We start from the raw sequence: 16,846 nt of genomic DNA, 5'->3' as shown, positions 1-16,846 counted from the left end.
ATGGAAGATGAGTCTTGGATACAGGCAATGAAAGAAGAACTTGACCCATTCGAAAGAAATCAAGTATGGACTCTTATCGAAAGACCAAAAAACTGCTCAGTAATTAGAACTAAGTGGGTGTTTCGTAACAAATTGGATGAGAATGGAAAAGTCATTCGTAACAAAGCACGATTAGTTGCTCAAGGTTACTCCTAATAAGAAGGTATTGTCTACGATGAAACCTTCACTCTTGTAGCAAGGTTAGAGTTTATTCGCATCTTACTTGCATATGTTTCTTTTAAGCGTTTTAAACTTTTTCAAATGGATGTAAAAAGTGCTTTTTTAAACAACTTTATTAAATAAGAAGTTTTTATCAAACAGCCCCTCGGGTTTGAAAATTCCTCGTGCCCCGACTTTGTTTATAAACTTTCCAAAGCACTTTATGGTCTCAAACAGGACGCAAAAGCCTGGTATGAGAGATTAAGTACCTTTTTACTACAAAATAATTTTCAAAGGGGGAAAATCGATACAACTCTTTTTATTCAAAGATCTGGCTTATATATTCTTATAGTACAAATTTATGTGGATGATATTATACTTGGAAGCTCTAACCCTTCTTTGTGTGAGAACTTTGCAAATCTAATGAAAGGTGAATTTGAAATGAGCTTAATGGGAGAACTCTCATTCTTCCTTGGATTACAAATCAAGCAGTCGACTAATGGAACTTTCATCAGTCAAAACAAATACACAAAAGAGCTTATAAAAAAACTTGGACTCGAAAAAGGTAAAGCCTTTAGAACTCCAATGAGTCCTTTCACGTGTCTCGAAACAGATGCAGCAGGCAAAGATGTAGATGAAAAAATGTATCGTGGAATGGTTGGATCTCTACTCTATCTCACTGCAAGCAAACAATATATCATGTTCGGTGTATGCAAATGTGTATGTTTTCAAGCTGCTCCAAAAGAATCTCATCTCACTGCAGTAAAGTGAATCATCTGTTATCTTATTAGAACTACTAAACTAGGGCTATGGTATTCTCACCCTTCTCATTTTGATTTAATTGGATATTCAGATGCTGACTTTGCAGGTGATAAAAATGATAGAAAAAGCACTAGTGGAAATGCCAAATTCTAGGTCAATCCCTAATTTCCTGGCACAGCAAAAAGCAAACCTCTGTCGCTTTATCCACCAAGGAATCAGAATATCTTGCGGTGGGAAGCTGCGGTACTCAATTATTATAGACGATGCATCAATTACTTGATTATGATTTATCCTATGAAGTTGTTCCTATTTTTTGCGATAATATCAGTGTTATTAGCCTTTCTATATATATTGTGCATCATTCCAGGGCTAAGAATATTGATATTATGAATCATTTCATTCAAGATCATGTTGAAAATGGTGATTTTTCATTAGAGTTTGTTGACTCTGAAAATCAGTTAGCAGATATTTTTACAAAATCCTTGCTTGAAGAAAGATTTTGCTTCCTTCGAAATAGTTTGGGAATTACCGTATTTGCTCCATAAGCTAATTTTTTTTCCTTATTTATTTGCTTTCTGTTATTTAATCGTATATTAATTATTCTCTAACTTATTTCTTTTCCTTTTTTAGTGTGCTCCGCCTTTTCTCTTCCCCATAAAATGTCTTTTCCTTTCCATCAACCTGTCTTTTCCTTTTTTGTTCCATCTTGACTTTTCTTCCCTCCGTAAAACCCTTCCTCTTCTTTCTCCCTTCTACTTATTCTCTCTTTTATCTCCTCTCTTTTCCTCATTCTCACCATGCCTAAAACATGATCGATGGCCTCTCTTAAATTCCGATCTCTGTTCCTCAAATTCCCCTAATGTTCTCTCCTTATCCTCTAATTCATCTGATGAATCACTTGTTTCCCCTTCTTTGTCCTCTAAGCGTAACTATCTGCAACAAAGACGAATAGTTAGAAGAAAGTCAAACCGAGTTCTTCTGGAACTCTCTCTCCTGAGGACATGCATCGTTTCTGGGCATGGAACAAAAGAACATGTATGAAAGGTTTAAGTCTCAACCCATTGTTCCTGGCAGGGTGGTAAATCTCAGTCAGTTACGAGACTCCCATTGTCCGGTAAGTCCTTTTCTTAAGTCTAAAAAATTATCTCTGTTTTTTACCCTTTGTGGTCTTGAATTGTTTAAGGATGTTGTTCATTTATTCTATGTTAATCTCCGTGTGTCAAGCGATAGTGGTGAGTTGGAAACTCTTGTTTTAGGAAATCAACTTATCATTAATGAACTGTTGTTTGAAGATGTTTTTGGAACACATTTTTTTGGGATTATTCCATACATGAATGATTCCTAGCCTGAAGATTTTGAGGTAACCCTGGAGGGTGCCAAGACTGCCGTGGCTGAACCCGGTTTACAATTATTTGAATTTGGTCATTTATCTCTTTGCTTTGAACATCGTATCTTAGCGCATATCATTGCTACCACTCTTTTGCCCAAGAAGGGCTCTCTGAGCAACATCTCCAACAGGGATGTGTTTGTACTCTATTGTCTGCTTAAGAAATATCAGAGTAACTGGGCAAATTAGTTTAAGGAATATATGTGGGAAAACGCTGAGGAATCCAATCCATTTGCTAGTTTACCATATGGGTTGCTCATTTCTAGAATACTGGTGGATAGACTCATTGACCTCTTCATGTTCAAATAAATTGAAATCAGCTCCACATATGACTTTTGTACGTTTTCCAGCATGGGTTGTGTGGAAGTAGGAAACAAATGGGTTAAAAAGGATTCCGTCCAAGAACGGGTTGATGCTGCCAAACCAACCAAGATCTCTGCAGAGTCAGCTGCTCTCTTGCTTCAGGACTCTGATGAACTGAAAACTCGCATCATGGCTATGGAGCAAGGATTGGAAACCCTTCATGATGACGTTGAGAAGGTGTTTTGACTTTAGAAGGATACCAACACTGATATAGGTAATCTTCGTATTGCAATGACAGGGATAAAACAAAAAGGCATTGCAACAGTTAACAAGATGATCAGGCAAGTTAATTCTCTCAAGTGTGGAGTCGACTCTTCCAACAATGAGCTTGCCATCTTTGTTCAGAATTCCTACTCCAGCCTATCCAGGAATGTGGAGCGTTCCTACAATTCTTTCAGTGAAAGGGTTATCAGCTCCCTGAAGTACTTTTAGGGTTCGCATCGTTAGATCTCTAGACTTGTTTTGCTACTTATGAACAATTTCTAACAGGGGTCTGTTCCTGTAGCTTTTGGACTGTATATTGAAGGTTCACAGCCTTTCTACACTGCTTTTCTCTTATTTTGCTATTATCTGGTCTATAGTTTGTGCTTTCCATTATCTTTCTTTTTTATTACGCCAAAGGAGAAGAATGGGTTCAAGTCCAGGTTCACTTAAACAGGAGACAGTCAAACTCAGGGGGAGCTTCACAAGAACCTCAACATATCAGGGAAGTCTTATTATATCTCCATGTTTATAAAATTAGTTGTCATTATCAAAAAGGGGGAGATTGTTAGCCTCATATAATCGACAAGTTTTAATAATAACAATACTTAACTGACTCATCATTTGGTGCAGGAAAAGAACGAGGTACAAGTCAAAGCACAAACACTCTCAATGAAGAAAAATAGATGATTTGTTGATTGAGCCTTTTAAGAAAGGAAAGTACATATTTGCTAAATCAATCAAGAGGAATAACTCACAGGAATCAAAGGATACATTCAAGGAAACAAGATCAGCCAAAGAAGAAGATATGATCTAAATCAGTCTAGAAGGACAATACGCATAAATCAAGGGACACAATCAAGGAAGTAAGATCGACAAGAATTCAATATCGCTTAAGAAGACATCAAAATCAAGGGATAAAGTCAAGACATGAAGATCAACCAAGATTCAAGATCATCCCACAAGGAAGGATTCGATTTGCCATGCACATATCTGATATGGACATGACTCAACAAATCAATCACGATCGAATCAAGGATTAAATCAATGATCCTTGATTCAAACACCCTTGGGTTTTTGAAAAGAGCAAAACTATATAAACCTCTCTTAGCCATAGTTGTGAAGTAACGAACTTCACTTGAACTTGTACAATTATCTTCTATTATCTTTCATAAAAGCATTGTATTCTTGAGAGTATACAACTGAAAAAGAAAAGAAAAAGAAAGATCAGAGTGTAGGTTATACAAGTTGAGGTTGTGTCAATTAGAAGATCTGATTTGCATATCAGACAGGGAACTTAGCAACACCATTATGTAACCCATCAAGTTCTCAATTGCTCTTAAGGAAACCCTTGAAACCCAAGGGGACTGGACATAGGCACTACACCGGTGTTCCGAACCAGTATAAAACCTTCTGTGTTATTTACTTACTGCAACTTACTGTTACTGTTTATCTATTCTACTAACTTACAGGTGAGTCGACTAACATAATTTTTAATTCACCCCCCCCCCCTCCCTCCCTCTTGACTTTCAGAAATATACTTTCTTTTTTCTAAGGATGGTAAAAATTGTTCCATTTTGTATAATATAAGGACGTGCTATAAGTGGAGGATTCAGAATTTTTAGTTATGGGTGCTTAACTATTTCTAATTTGAAGTTGCTACTAAAACTGAGTGCTCAATATACATATTTGTACAAATTATTAGATTTCCTATATAAATAATAGTGTTGGCTCCAAAATATAGTGGGTGCTCAGCACCCATAAGCTTAAGTGTAGATCCACCACTGCGTGCTATATATAATTCTTAGCCTAAAGACAAATATTACAAGATGTAATGCCAAAAGATAGTAATAGACTAATAGTACACGCTTTAAGAATTTCTAAAACATACGTACGATGAGCAATAATATATGTCAATATTTGGGGATTTTAACAAATCTATTGGCTGGCTTGGCCATGTGGGTTTAAGGGAACCCATAGTATCTCCATTCATTGCATGTGTCACGTGCTATATGTATTCATTTTACATGTAATATATCAAGTTTCGTTTCAAATAATTTATCGTATTTTTCTTTTATACGTATATAAGAAATATCCTACCTTTATTTATATCATCATTTCACAATTGAAGTGTTTGTAAGTTTTCAAGAACAAGTACTATTAAGAGTAAAATAAAAATAAACAAATTATCTTGAACTTCTAAAATAACAAATAATTTAAGATAACTAACTTTTAGATGTCAATGATTGATTTTCGAATTTATTAGTCGTGAACTCGTGACACAACAATTACCAAAAAATACTCGTGTAGTATCAATTACTACCTCCGTCCATTTTTAATTGTCATAGTTTCATTTTTTAGAGTCGAACTATAAAAACTTTGACTAACATTGTACGATGTATTTTTTTCATATTATTGATATGCAAAAAGTTTCAATTTATAGTATTTTTCGTATAGTTTTTGAATATCTAAATTTTCTATTAAAATTATCGAATTAATGTAATCTAATTTAACTTTGAAAATTAGTCAAATTAACTTTTGAAAAACGCAACATGACAAATAAAAATGGACGGTGAGAGTACCAAGTAAGGATACTATGAAAAAACTCAAAAAGAATTTAATCAAGGCGCGATAAACAAGTTGGCATATTTTGTTAACCTCTTTAGTTATAAATTTTAAAAAATTGACAATATTTTAATTTGATGGTTAGTTAGAACTATGTCGATATTAACAAGCATAACTTAGTTATTTCATCTTCAATATCTTGCAATTGAATAATATATATAAAAAAATTATAATTTATACATGTATTAATTATTCATGCAAAATTTGATAACCAAACACTATGTTTGATGTGTTAAATCTTATACACAACCATTAAAATGCTACCAAAGATGATATTAGTTATTCTAATTTTAAGAGATGATGAACGATTTATCCTAACTAGTATCCAACCGACACTACAACAAAAATATTTTTTAGCGGCAATAAATATATTGTATACACATTAAAAAAGAGTGTTAAAGTCTTTACATGCATTACTTAATTGTCATTAGATCTAATGTCGCTATATATTTTAGAAACATTTACAAAGAGTATTAATGAATTAAAAAAATTATATTTAACGGCGATTAAGCTACTGACAATAAATTAATTATCATTAAAAATATTTTTTCAACTGCCGCTAAAGATTTTTTTTAATGTAGTGCGACCCCTTATTTGGTGTACTATTCCCTTTTGTATGGTATTGAAATACAAAATTTTAAAGTACTCCTAAAGAGGAAAATAACCTTTAATTTCTGTTTTCTATCATAAAATTCCCTTTACTTATCTCTACCTTTTATTCCAATGCCATTAGAAATGGTCATATAGCATCAAATATTCTATATGTATGTTGTGTGTATATCATTACTCGGTCTTCTTGCATTATTTTTTTCTGGGAGAAGTGAAAGCCAGACTGTTTGGTTCTACGGAATTTAATTCTCAATGTTCTTACATTGAAATTTGATTAATTTGGATTCACAGTAGGTAGGGGTCATTTGGAAAAATCGTTTCCTATCAAGAATTTTTTCATATTCAAAGCTCAAAATCGATACATCTAGGCTCTAATTAAGAAAGGAATTGTCTCGTTCACTGCACTACCTTCTTTTATTGGTACAATGTTACTTGATTCGTGGGTAGAACATACTATTTTTTAAGAAAATATATATTAGTAAAAATTAAGAATAATATTATAGCAAATCGTATTGTTATTGGATGAAATGTTTGAGTCCTAAAAATCATAGGCGAATATTTTTTTTTTTATTTCCATCAGACTTAAAACTCATTGTTGAAAAGAGCTTTAATAGAACATAACTTCAGACTTGAAACTCGTTGTTGAGAAGCATTTTGATAGAGCTTAACTTCAAACTTAAAACTCGTTGTTCGAATAATATAAATAAATATCATATAAAATTTATTAATGAACAAAGTTTGCTATTCTCAATTTTAAATTAAAAATTTCTAAATTAAAATAAAAGGATCATATTGAACTCACCATATTATATATTTCCTTGGTGAAGAGAGACAAAGAATAAAGAGTAAAGACTGGGTTGGGCCCAAATGCACATATCATCAAGCTAGTACTTGGATAGCATTAGGAGAAAGTATTAAGGTTATATATGACAAAAACAGAAACTTGAGGTACTAAAGTGTAGTAATTTCAAAAACATTTTACAGGGATGAACGAAGAGGCTCCAACTCAGATATAAATAAATAAATCAACGGCCTTCAGGTGCGCGAGGTGTACGGAAACGGAAAAAAAAAAGAATATAATTTTGTTAATTAGATTTAACTAGCCGTTACTCTCTCAGAATCTCAAAAACACGAACCCTGAAAAATCTTGTGTATCAATCTTTTCCATATTTGATCTCAGTTTACTTGCATCTTCTTGGGGGTAAGTCATGTACATTCCTTGTTTATTATCTGGGTTTTCGTTGAAATCGCAAAATTATCGTTTAAAAATCTAATTTTTTGGGTTTGAGCTTTACTGGTTTAAGTAATCTTTCCATATTTGATTCCACTTTACTTGCCATTTCTTGTTTATTATCTTAAAAAACGCATAATTTCATCTGGGTTTCGTTTAATTCTTACTTGTTTCCTTGAAATTAGATGATAATAACGAAATTGGTTTTCACAAGATCGGTTTTTTTTTTCAAGATTAACTTTTTTTCTTGTTTAAAATCATGGGTTTTGGGTTTTTTTTTTTTAATGCGTTGTTTTGGTGGTTTAAGGAGCTTAAGTTGATGGTTTTAGTGATTTTCTTGAATTTTAGTTGGTGATTTTGGTGTATGGTTTGATAATTTCATGTTAAGAATGGTTTATTAATTTGATGGTTTTTTGAATAGGATGGTATATAGTTCACAAAGATGGTGATAGGCGTACCAGGAACACCATTGTCGAAGACTGGAAGGACACCTTCTCGTTTTCCAGGTAGTAGAAGGACTATTCCGTCGTCTACTCCAGGAGGTCCAAAGCTTCGCGAAGAGAAAATTCTTGTAACGATTCGTGTGAGGCCTCTTAGCCCGAAAGAACAAGCAGCCTACGATCTCATTGCTTGGGATTTCCCTGATGAACAAACTATTGTTTCGAAGAACTTAAATCATGAAAGACACACTGGTCCTTATTCATTTGGTAGGTTGATTAAATGTGAATTGCTGGTTGTTGTAGGTTCTGATTTTTGAAAATCTGCTAACATGGTTTTTTTTCTGTGCCAGATAATGTCTTTGACCCGACTTGTTCGACTAGCAAGGTTTATGAACAAGGGGCTAGAGATGTTGCTCTCTCTGCTCTAAATGGGATAAATGGTAGAACTAGAGTACATTTTGTTTTAGCTCTTACATACGTCATTTGGTTTATTGTTTGAAAGAGATCATTCAGTTAATCTCGTACTTCTTTTGCAGCAACCATATTTGCATATGGACAGACAAGTAGTGGGAAGACATTCACAATGAGGGGAATAACCGAGAGTGCTGTTAATGACATTTATGAGCACATCAAATTTGTAAATCCTACTTTCTCTAGAATCTTTTGTTGTTCTATGATTGAGAAATTGAGATGTTGATATCCGGATGCTTTTATTTTCTGCATTACAGACTACTGAGAGGGACTTTGTGCTGAAATTTTCTGCTTTAGAAATATATAATGAGACAGTAGTAGACCTCTTGAATCGCGAGTCTGGCTCGCTTCGCCTATTGGATGATCCAGAGGTAAACAAGTGTTAGACCTCTTGAATCGCGAGTCTTAGTTTACGAGTTCAAGTTTCTTAACTAGAATTTCCTTATAAATAAATTTTCCTGAATTTTTTTGTCTCTGAATGCAGAAAGGTATTATTGTAGAGAAACTAGTGGAAGAGATTGTAAAGGATAGCCAACATCTGAGAACCTTAATTGGTGCCTGTGAAGGTAAGTTACATACTTCTGGTTCAACAAAATATTCTTTAATGATACATTATTGCATTATCTTATAATATCATAGAAGAATGCTGCCTTAGAAACCTCAGTATATATATTTTTGAAGTTCAGGATTTTTCTCTGACCTTGTGGTTAAATACTTGTTACTTGCTGCAGCCCAGAGACAAGTGGGTGAAACTGCTCTAAATGATAAAAGCTCAAGGTCTCATCAGATAATTAAGCTGGTAAAAGATGCTGATCCCTTTTCTACTAAAGTTTAAAAGTATTTGGCATTGTTAAGTTTCTTCTGCACATTTGACATGAGATATCGTACATGGAATAGATAGGGATTCAAGGATTTGTAGGCCAGAAAATTAAAGTTGGACTAAATCATCATTTTGAAATTCTTGTTATTTACTTGGTTTTAGACCACTTGAACTATGTACTATATGTTGTTAGTTGGAGGGAGCAAATCTAATCTACCCAATAACTACGAAGACTAAATCCTTTAACTCTTAATCCGGATGCCAAGTAGTGAAGTAGATGTGGTTGCTGCCTCTTTCTATGCTGGGGGAACTACTTCTAAGGTGGCATCCCAGCAGTTCTTATTTTCGTGATTTATATGGAATATCTTTATAGTAATACTAGATATGGTTGCTGCCTCTTTCTATGCTGGGATCTACTTCTAAGGTGGTATCCCAGCAGTTCTTATTTTCGTGATTTATATGGAATATCTTTATAGTAATACTAAATGTCATGTTGGTAATATTATATTTGGTGATTTATATGGAATATTCTTCATGTACTAATAAACAATGTTGTGTTTGTACTGTTATGATGTATTATGTATCTTACCTCCTTTCATCCATATTGTTTCTACATGAGTTCTTAGCACCCTGTCCATACAGCTGACATATTGACTTTTTGTTTAGACCATTGAGAGCAGCATCCGGGAAAATTCAGGGCGTGTGAAATCCTTCTTGGCAACTCTGGTAAGGACCTCTCATTACTGATACTATAATATTTCTAATGTCGTGCATGAATGTCAATATATGATACTCCTAATACTGTAGAACCTTGTGGATCTTGCTGGAAGTGAGCGTGCCTTGCAAACAAGTGCAGATGGTACAAGGTTAAAGGAAGGAAGCCATATTAACCGGAGCTTGCTGACACTGACCACAGTGATCAGAAAACTAAGGTAATTGAGAACACCATGATATTCAGTTACTTAAGAAAATTTTTGCAACTTGGAAGAATGGGTGAGCGCATTGCTTTCCATTCACACTATTTATATAACCACATCTGTTGTTCTTATTATTGTGCACAATTCTCATATGCATTAATGGCCTAGAATTCTTGCTACTTGTAAGAACAATCCAGTTGATGATAAATCTCAGTTAATAATAGCCTTGAGACATTACTTGTTGAATTTCATTTGCAGTGGTGGAAAGAGGGGTGGTCATATTCCCTACAGAGATTCAAAATTGACGAGGATATTACAGCCTTCACTTGGCGGAAACTCAAGAACAGCAATTGTTTGCACTATGAGTCCTGCTTTAAGTCATGTGGAACAATCACGCAACACTCTGTGTTTTGCAACAAGTGCCAAAGAAGTCATTACCACTGCGCAAGTAAACATGGTATGCGATTAGTGGTTAATTTGAAAGCTCCTAATGAACTTCTAAAGGAACTGTATCATTTTATTATTTCTCTCTGTTTTCTTCCCTTTAAAATTAAATATACCAATTGATAACAATAAATAAGTTAAGGGGTTGTTTGGCCATGTACTAGTTATGCAGTGATTATTTATGCGGTGAATAATAATGTGGAGATTGTTATACTGTTAATACCGAATAATCTTGTTATGCAGATCTTACTGGCTTTATGTGACTTTGTTGTTTAGTTAGTCTTATTCACGTAGTGCTATTATATGTTTTCTTATCACATATTCTATCAAGCATAGAATAATATGCAGATTGGCGCACACTTATGTGGTATGAGCAAATGCGGATTTTAATGCTGCCAACCAAATGTTTGTTATAAATTATGTGGCACTCGTGGTGGAATACTCTCTCACGGATTCGCTCTATTGGTTTTACTGCATTTATTTCCAATTATTATTAATTTTGTCAGATTTAACACTCACTGACTGTCCATTAGGGTAGAAGGGTAGTAGTAGGTAGTGTAGTGTTGTCTTGCTTAGGGTGGCTGGTGTTTGCTATGGTACTAGTTGTATTATTGTAATTCTTGTTTTTTTACCAGTATCATTGTTGTTTACGATGTTTCAATTATCACATGATTTTATTGTTGTTTTCGCTACTTTTGCACTGTTCCTTGTTATTGCTGTATTCTCTACATTGTCTGCTTCTTCTTTATACCGGGATTTGTTGCACTTGAGCTGAGCTCGGAAACAGCCTCTCTACCTCTTCAAGGTAGTGGTAAGGTCTGCGCACAATCTACCCTCCCCAGACCTCACTTGTGGGATTTCACTTACTGGCCATGGATTCAGATATTCAATCCCACAATGATTGGAAATATTTGGAACCGGTAGAGTGAGGATTTCCAGTCCTCTATCAATCCAGATTGGAACTGGTGGAAGCGAGGATTTTCAGTTCTCTGCCACAATCCCAACCCTCTGGAACCGGTAGCTGCCAACTGGTGGTGACACGAGAATTTTCAGTCCTTTGCCCTACGAAGTGAGCTATCCTGGCTTTTAATTCCCAATCCAGATTGGAACTGGTGGCACGAGGATTTTCAGTCCTGCCAATCCCCTTGAACAAGATTCCTGCAAGCGTGGATCGGTTGTGCTTGAGGGTGATTAGTGGTAATTCAGCTCTGAAAAAACTCCCCGTAGAGCCAGAGGGAGATGAAATTTATAGTCAAACCTCTCTGCCTCTCAGATAGCTTTCTTTTTCCTCTACAACTTAAACCATAAGACCCCTGAGTTATTGTTTAGGCCTACAAATTATCTCGTAATGTGAATTAAATCCGTAAAATCTATATAACTTCTGTAGTGTAGATACCATTGATTGTTTTGTTTAGTCCCTTTATTGCTAATTACATGTACTCTTATCCCATATTCTATTTGGCATAAAAAAATTCACATACTCAAATTCTTTGTATTACTTAATGTGGATATTAGCAAATGCGGACTTTAATAAGGCCAACCAAATGTTGTATTAAATCGTGCAGTACATACCATTTATGTATTCCTTTTTTTATGCAAGTTAAAGCCTGCATTACAAAAAAAATCAGGGCCCTTAGTCTACTTGGTTATTCTACAATCACAGACCTTCATGTTTGACTTCTTCTTTCTTGTTTTCCTATAATTTTCCAGGTTGTTGCTGAGAAGCAATTGCTGAAGCATTTACAAAAGGAAGTTTCCAGACTTGAAGCAGAGCTCCGAAGTCCTGACCCTTCTGCCTCCCCGTGTTTCAGATCTCTACTAATGGAGAAAGAGCGGAAAATCCAACAGGTACCACAAATGTTTTTCAGCAGTATTGGACTTCCAGCATCATTTTAGCTATTACTAAAGAGGGGGGTAACCCTGCCCTTCTAGTATCATAACTTTGTCATAATAAATGAACTTCTTTGTCATTTTCTGGAGTTATTATCTCTGGCAGCTACGTTGTACTGCTTCTCATTTTCATGTGTGAAGAGTTGCTCATTTCATTGCACAATCCGATTGAAAAGTCTAGATTAACAGAAGCTTCGTATCTCATTACAGCTTACCATCTTGACTTACAAATACTAGCCATGTTACCCAAATACTTCATTTTCCTAGATTCACCTGAGCAGATGGCGAGATATGGGAATATAAGATGCTTATTGCAGATCCTTTGACACAGAAAAAACTGCTAATTTTGCATGTAAGCATGCAGATAGACCTCTTTCCAACAATGACATCTGAACTTGTATGACATAGGACAATTGTGATACTTATGAAATACATGTTCTCTAAGTGTAAAGTGTCAGTTGTATTAGTTCAGAGATATTTGTATGTTCAAGAAACAGAAAGCAATGGCTTATTAAGGTGGAATTGTCATGTTCACTGTTAGTCTAATATTTTTCCTTAATCTAATATCTTTACTTATGAATCATTTGCAGATGGAGGAGGAGATGAATGAGCTGAAACGTCAACGTGACCTAGCACAATCCCAGCTCGAACTAGAAAGAAGATCAAAGAAAGAGCTCAAGGTACAAAAAATTGTGGAATCTAGACAGAACACCTAACATCCCATCTTTGTTTGTGGATTTGAGTCTTGAAAAGTAAAACTTGTTGGCATATGCTCATTTCAGGCTTCAGATCACCATGGACCTTCTCGTCAAGTAGTCAAATGTCTTTCATTTACAACTGAAAATGAAGTAGTTTCTGGATCTCTTTCTACACCCCTGGGAAGAAAAAAGTTACTTGACAGGCAGGCTGCAATTAGGAGGTCTACCAATTCAACCAATCCATCTATGCTGGTGCACGAGATCCGAAAGCTTGAGATGAGACAGAGGCAACTTGGTGATGAAGCAAACCATGCACTTCAGTTGCTTCACAAAGAGTTTGCATCTCACAGAATTGGCAGCCAAGGGGCCACAGATACCATTGCAAAATTGTTTGCAGAAATTAAAGAACTGCACAAAATAAGTTCTGTTCCTGAACAAATTGAGATAAAAGATAAAGCCAGCTTGAAAGAAGAGATTGCACGGCTGAGATCGCAGGAAAACAACATTGCATCTTTAGAACAGAAACTTGAAAATGTTCAGAGATCTATAGACGAATTAGTCATGCATCTTCCAAGTTGTCAGGAATCTGTTGATTTGAGGAGTCCAAAAAAGAAAAAGGTGCTTCCTTTTAACTTGAGTAACACCAGTAACATGCCAAATATAATTCGATCACCATGTTCTCCTATGTCTCCTTCATCCTGCAACATCGTGGATAGCGAGATTGAGAACAGAGCACCAGAATGCAATAATGTTGGATCTGCTGGTGATTCATTCTGTAGCCAAAAGAGCACTCCAATTAGAAGAATGGACAGTAACTGTATCTCATCGAGGGAGGGTACTCCTGGATCAAGGCAGTCAAACTCTGTTAACATGAAGAAGATGCAAAAGATGTTTAAAAAAGCAGCTGAAGAGAACATTCGGAGTATTAAAGCTTATGTTACTGAGCTGAAAGAAAGGGTAGCTAAGTTACAGTACCAGAAGCAGCTGCTTGTTTGCCAGGTTAGGATTTATCTTCACTCTCCTTGTGGCTTTTTTTGACAAGATATACAACCTCCAGTTCATGGTTCTAACTGTTGCAATTTCCTTTTCCTTTTGTTTTGATAAATCAAAATATCATTTGGTCTAATTGTTGTGCGACGAGTAAAACCAGGTGCTGGAGTTGGAGGCAAATGAAGCTGCAAGTGATGAAGCTGATATAACCGATCAATCTCCGTTGTCATGGCACTTGGTGTTTGAGGACCAAAGGCAGCAAATTATAATGTTGTGGCATTTGTGTCACGTGTCTTTAGTGCACCGTACTCAATTTTACATGTTATTTAAAGGGGATCCATCAGATCAGATATACATGGAAGTTGAGCTTAGGAGGCTGACATGGTTAGATCAACACTTAGCAGGGCTTGGTAACGCGAGTCCTGCTCTTTTGGGTGATGACCCTGCTGGCTATGTCTCATCAAGGTATTATTTATTCTTTCAAGGTATTTTATTTGAACTTTTCCAAGGCCTTCAGTAAATTTACCAACTCTTGGCTTTTGAATACACAGTATTAAGGCTCTGAAGCAGGAGAGGGAATATCTAGCGAAAAGGGTGAGCTCCAAGCTAAATGCAGAAGAAAGGGAAATGCTGTACATGAAATGGGGCATTCCACCAGAAGGAAAACAGAGGAGACGGCTACAGCTTGTGAATAAACTCTGGTCAGATCCTCTTAACATGCAAAATGTACGCGAAAGTGCTGAAGTAGTCGCGAAGCTTGTTGGATTCTGCGAAACAGGAGAACATGTTTCAAAGGAGATGTTTCAGCTCAATTTTGTTTCCCCATCTGACAAAAAAACATGGCTAGGTTGGAATCTGATATCAAACTTATTACACTTGTAGTTCCAAATAGCAAGTCAATGTAGATTTTGGCATCCTGTACAGTTTCTTGCTTTTTTGCTTCTAGTAAACACACATCTTGCTAGAATTTTAGCAGAGAGAAGAGTTTACTGATTTTTTTTCAAAAAACTAAAAAATAGCATTCATGAAAGACATAATACCTGAAACAAAAATTAAAAATCTAAATCTACATAATATTCAATTGCTTTTGACATATATTGTTTTGGCTAGGAGTGGCAAATGAGTGGGTCGAGTCGAATGTGAGTCTGTCCAAAATGAGTTAAACAAAAATGGGTAAAATACTCTACTCGACTTATATTTTAAAGAGCCAACTTTCACATATAGCAAAGATAAAAATGATATTTGTATGTTATAGCTATAGTTTGCATAATGGTGCTCCATAACAAACATAAATATGTATATTTCGCTCTACATATACAAAAGAAAACAATTGTCTAATCTGTTTCGGTATACATATACACAAGATCAATTGTATAATATGTGTTTTTATAAAGCGAGAAAGAGAGAAAGACAAAAGAAAACTGGGCAGGAGAAGATCGTAATTGTATAATCATAAGTGTATAGGATGAAAATATATGCATTTGTATATACAATTTTCTCTCGCTTTATACAAACACAAACGCAATGTATACATTTGTGTTTGTATAAAGTGAGAGAGGCGAGTGAGAGTGGTGAGCGAGATCTGGGAGAGGGGAACGAAAATATATGTATATATACAATTTTCTCTCGCTTTATACAAACACAAACGCATTTTATACATTTGTGTTTGTATAAAAGCGAGAGAGGCGAGGGAGACTGCCCAACGAGAATGAGAGTGGCGAGCGAGATTCATCAGGAGAGAGGCGAAATAACAGCAGTTTGCTATGGGGTACAATTAAATCAAACTATAGTTGTAGCATTTAATTTGAATTAATAGTTTGCTACTATATACAATTTTTCCTATTTTAAATGGGTTAAAACGAGTGATCCGTTTTAATGGGTAAAGCCTTCTTAAGGCAAGTGAGGAGTTGTCCGTCTTATGTACTTTTCTGAAAATAGTACTCTCTGTTCAATGTGAAAAATTAGACTTTCTTTAAGGGGTAACTGAACTTCCCTTTATCCGGCTGAAATGCTTTTGAAAACTATTTATGCTCTTCTTAAAAAAAGTAATTATTTTCTCAATGTGAAAATAGTACACTTTTGGAACCATTTGCATTTCCTTAAACTTTTCTCAAAAGATACTTTAAAATACTCTTGAACTCACTTTAAAATTTCAAAATCAATACATGAAAATAAATGCACAAAGACTTTCAATAAAAATCTCATTAACTAGGGTTCATGTGAAATATAAGTATGAACAACAACTCAAGGATATCAATGCATATAATATTGCAATCTCATAATATAAAAATTTAAAATTCGAAACAAGAACATAACTTGTATCAAGAATTTCATAAAACTAAGGGCAGAATCCTAGATTGAACTTTCTACTGATTGAATTGGGATGTAGGGCGTGAAGACAAACTTAGTCCAATACTATGAGTAGTCTTCCATAAATGGAAGAACAAAGTTCTTGAAGAAGTTTAAAGAAGAACTTGATTGGAAGCCTTGAAACCCTAGCTTTTGTCTTTCTTGCTGTTTTCTTTTTGAGTTGGGGAGTTGAGAGTGTAGAATTAAAGAAAATTGAGTACTTGGTGGAATATGTTCTCCTAATTGAAGTTAAAATGTCATGACTTGGGTTTAGGAAAAATGGGAAATACAAAAGAAACCCCACTTAAAAAGCTATCGAAAACTTTCCACGGGCCATCTACGGTTCATGGTTTGATCTACGAACCGTAGATCCCATCCGTGGAATTCATTTTGAAATTTTAAGACTAAAAAGTTCACTCTACGACCCAAATTACGATCTATAGAAGTTTCT

At 35.1% G+C, this 16,846-nt stretch overlaps 1 protein-coding gene across 1 annotated transcript; it reads left to right on the top strand.

The window, feature by feature from the left end:
• Positions 1-7,287: 7,287 nt before the first annotated feature.
• LOC125835407 (kinesin-like protein NACK2) lies at positions 7,288-14,967 on the top strand. Its single transcript, XM_049514530.1, has 15 exons — positions 7,288-7,346; positions 7,798-8,083; positions 8,167-8,256; positions 8,353-8,453; positions 8,545-8,658; positions 8,772-8,853; positions 9,019-9,086; positions 9,774-9,833; positions 9,915-10,039; positions 10,283-10,481; positions 12,179-12,316; positions 12,949-13,038; positions 13,141-14,055; positions 14,207-14,511; positions 14,598-14,967. Exons 2-15 carry the CDS (start codon positions 7,819-7,821, stop codon positions 14,926-14,928), a joined length of 2,883 nt encoding a protein of 960 aa, XP_049370487.1. The 5' UTR covers positions 7,288-7,346; positions 7,798-7,818; the 3' UTR covers positions 14,929-14,967.
• The last annotated feature ends 1,879 nt before the right edge of the window (positions 14,968-16,846 follow it).

The sequence above is a fragment of the Solanum verrucosum genome, unplaced genomic scaffold (genome assembly GCF_900185275.1).
Source record: "Solanum verrucosum unplaced genomic scaffold, falcon-dt-bn FXZP01000040.1, whole genome shotgun sequence".
Classification (NCBI taxonomy): domain Eukaryota; kingdom Viridiplantae; phylum Streptophyta; class Magnoliopsida; order Solanales; family Solanaceae; genus Solanum; species Solanum verrucosum.
This window is presented reverse-complemented; position numbering and strand designations above follow the sequence as displayed.

Excerpts from the sequence above, each read along its gene's own strand:
- LOC125835407 (XM_049514530.1), top strand. The coding sequence starts at position 7,819 with ATGGTGATAGGCGTACCAGGAACACCATTGTCGAAGACTGGAAGGACA. Across the intron at positions 8,084-8,166 it reads CACTGGTCCTTATTCATTTG|ATAATGTCTTTGACCCGACT; the intron begins GTAGGTTGATTA and ends TTTCTGTGCCAG. Across the intron at positions 8,257-8,352 it reads TGCTCTAAATGGGATAAATG|CAACCATATTTGCATATGGA; the intron begins GTAGAACTAGAG and ends CTTCTTTTGCAG.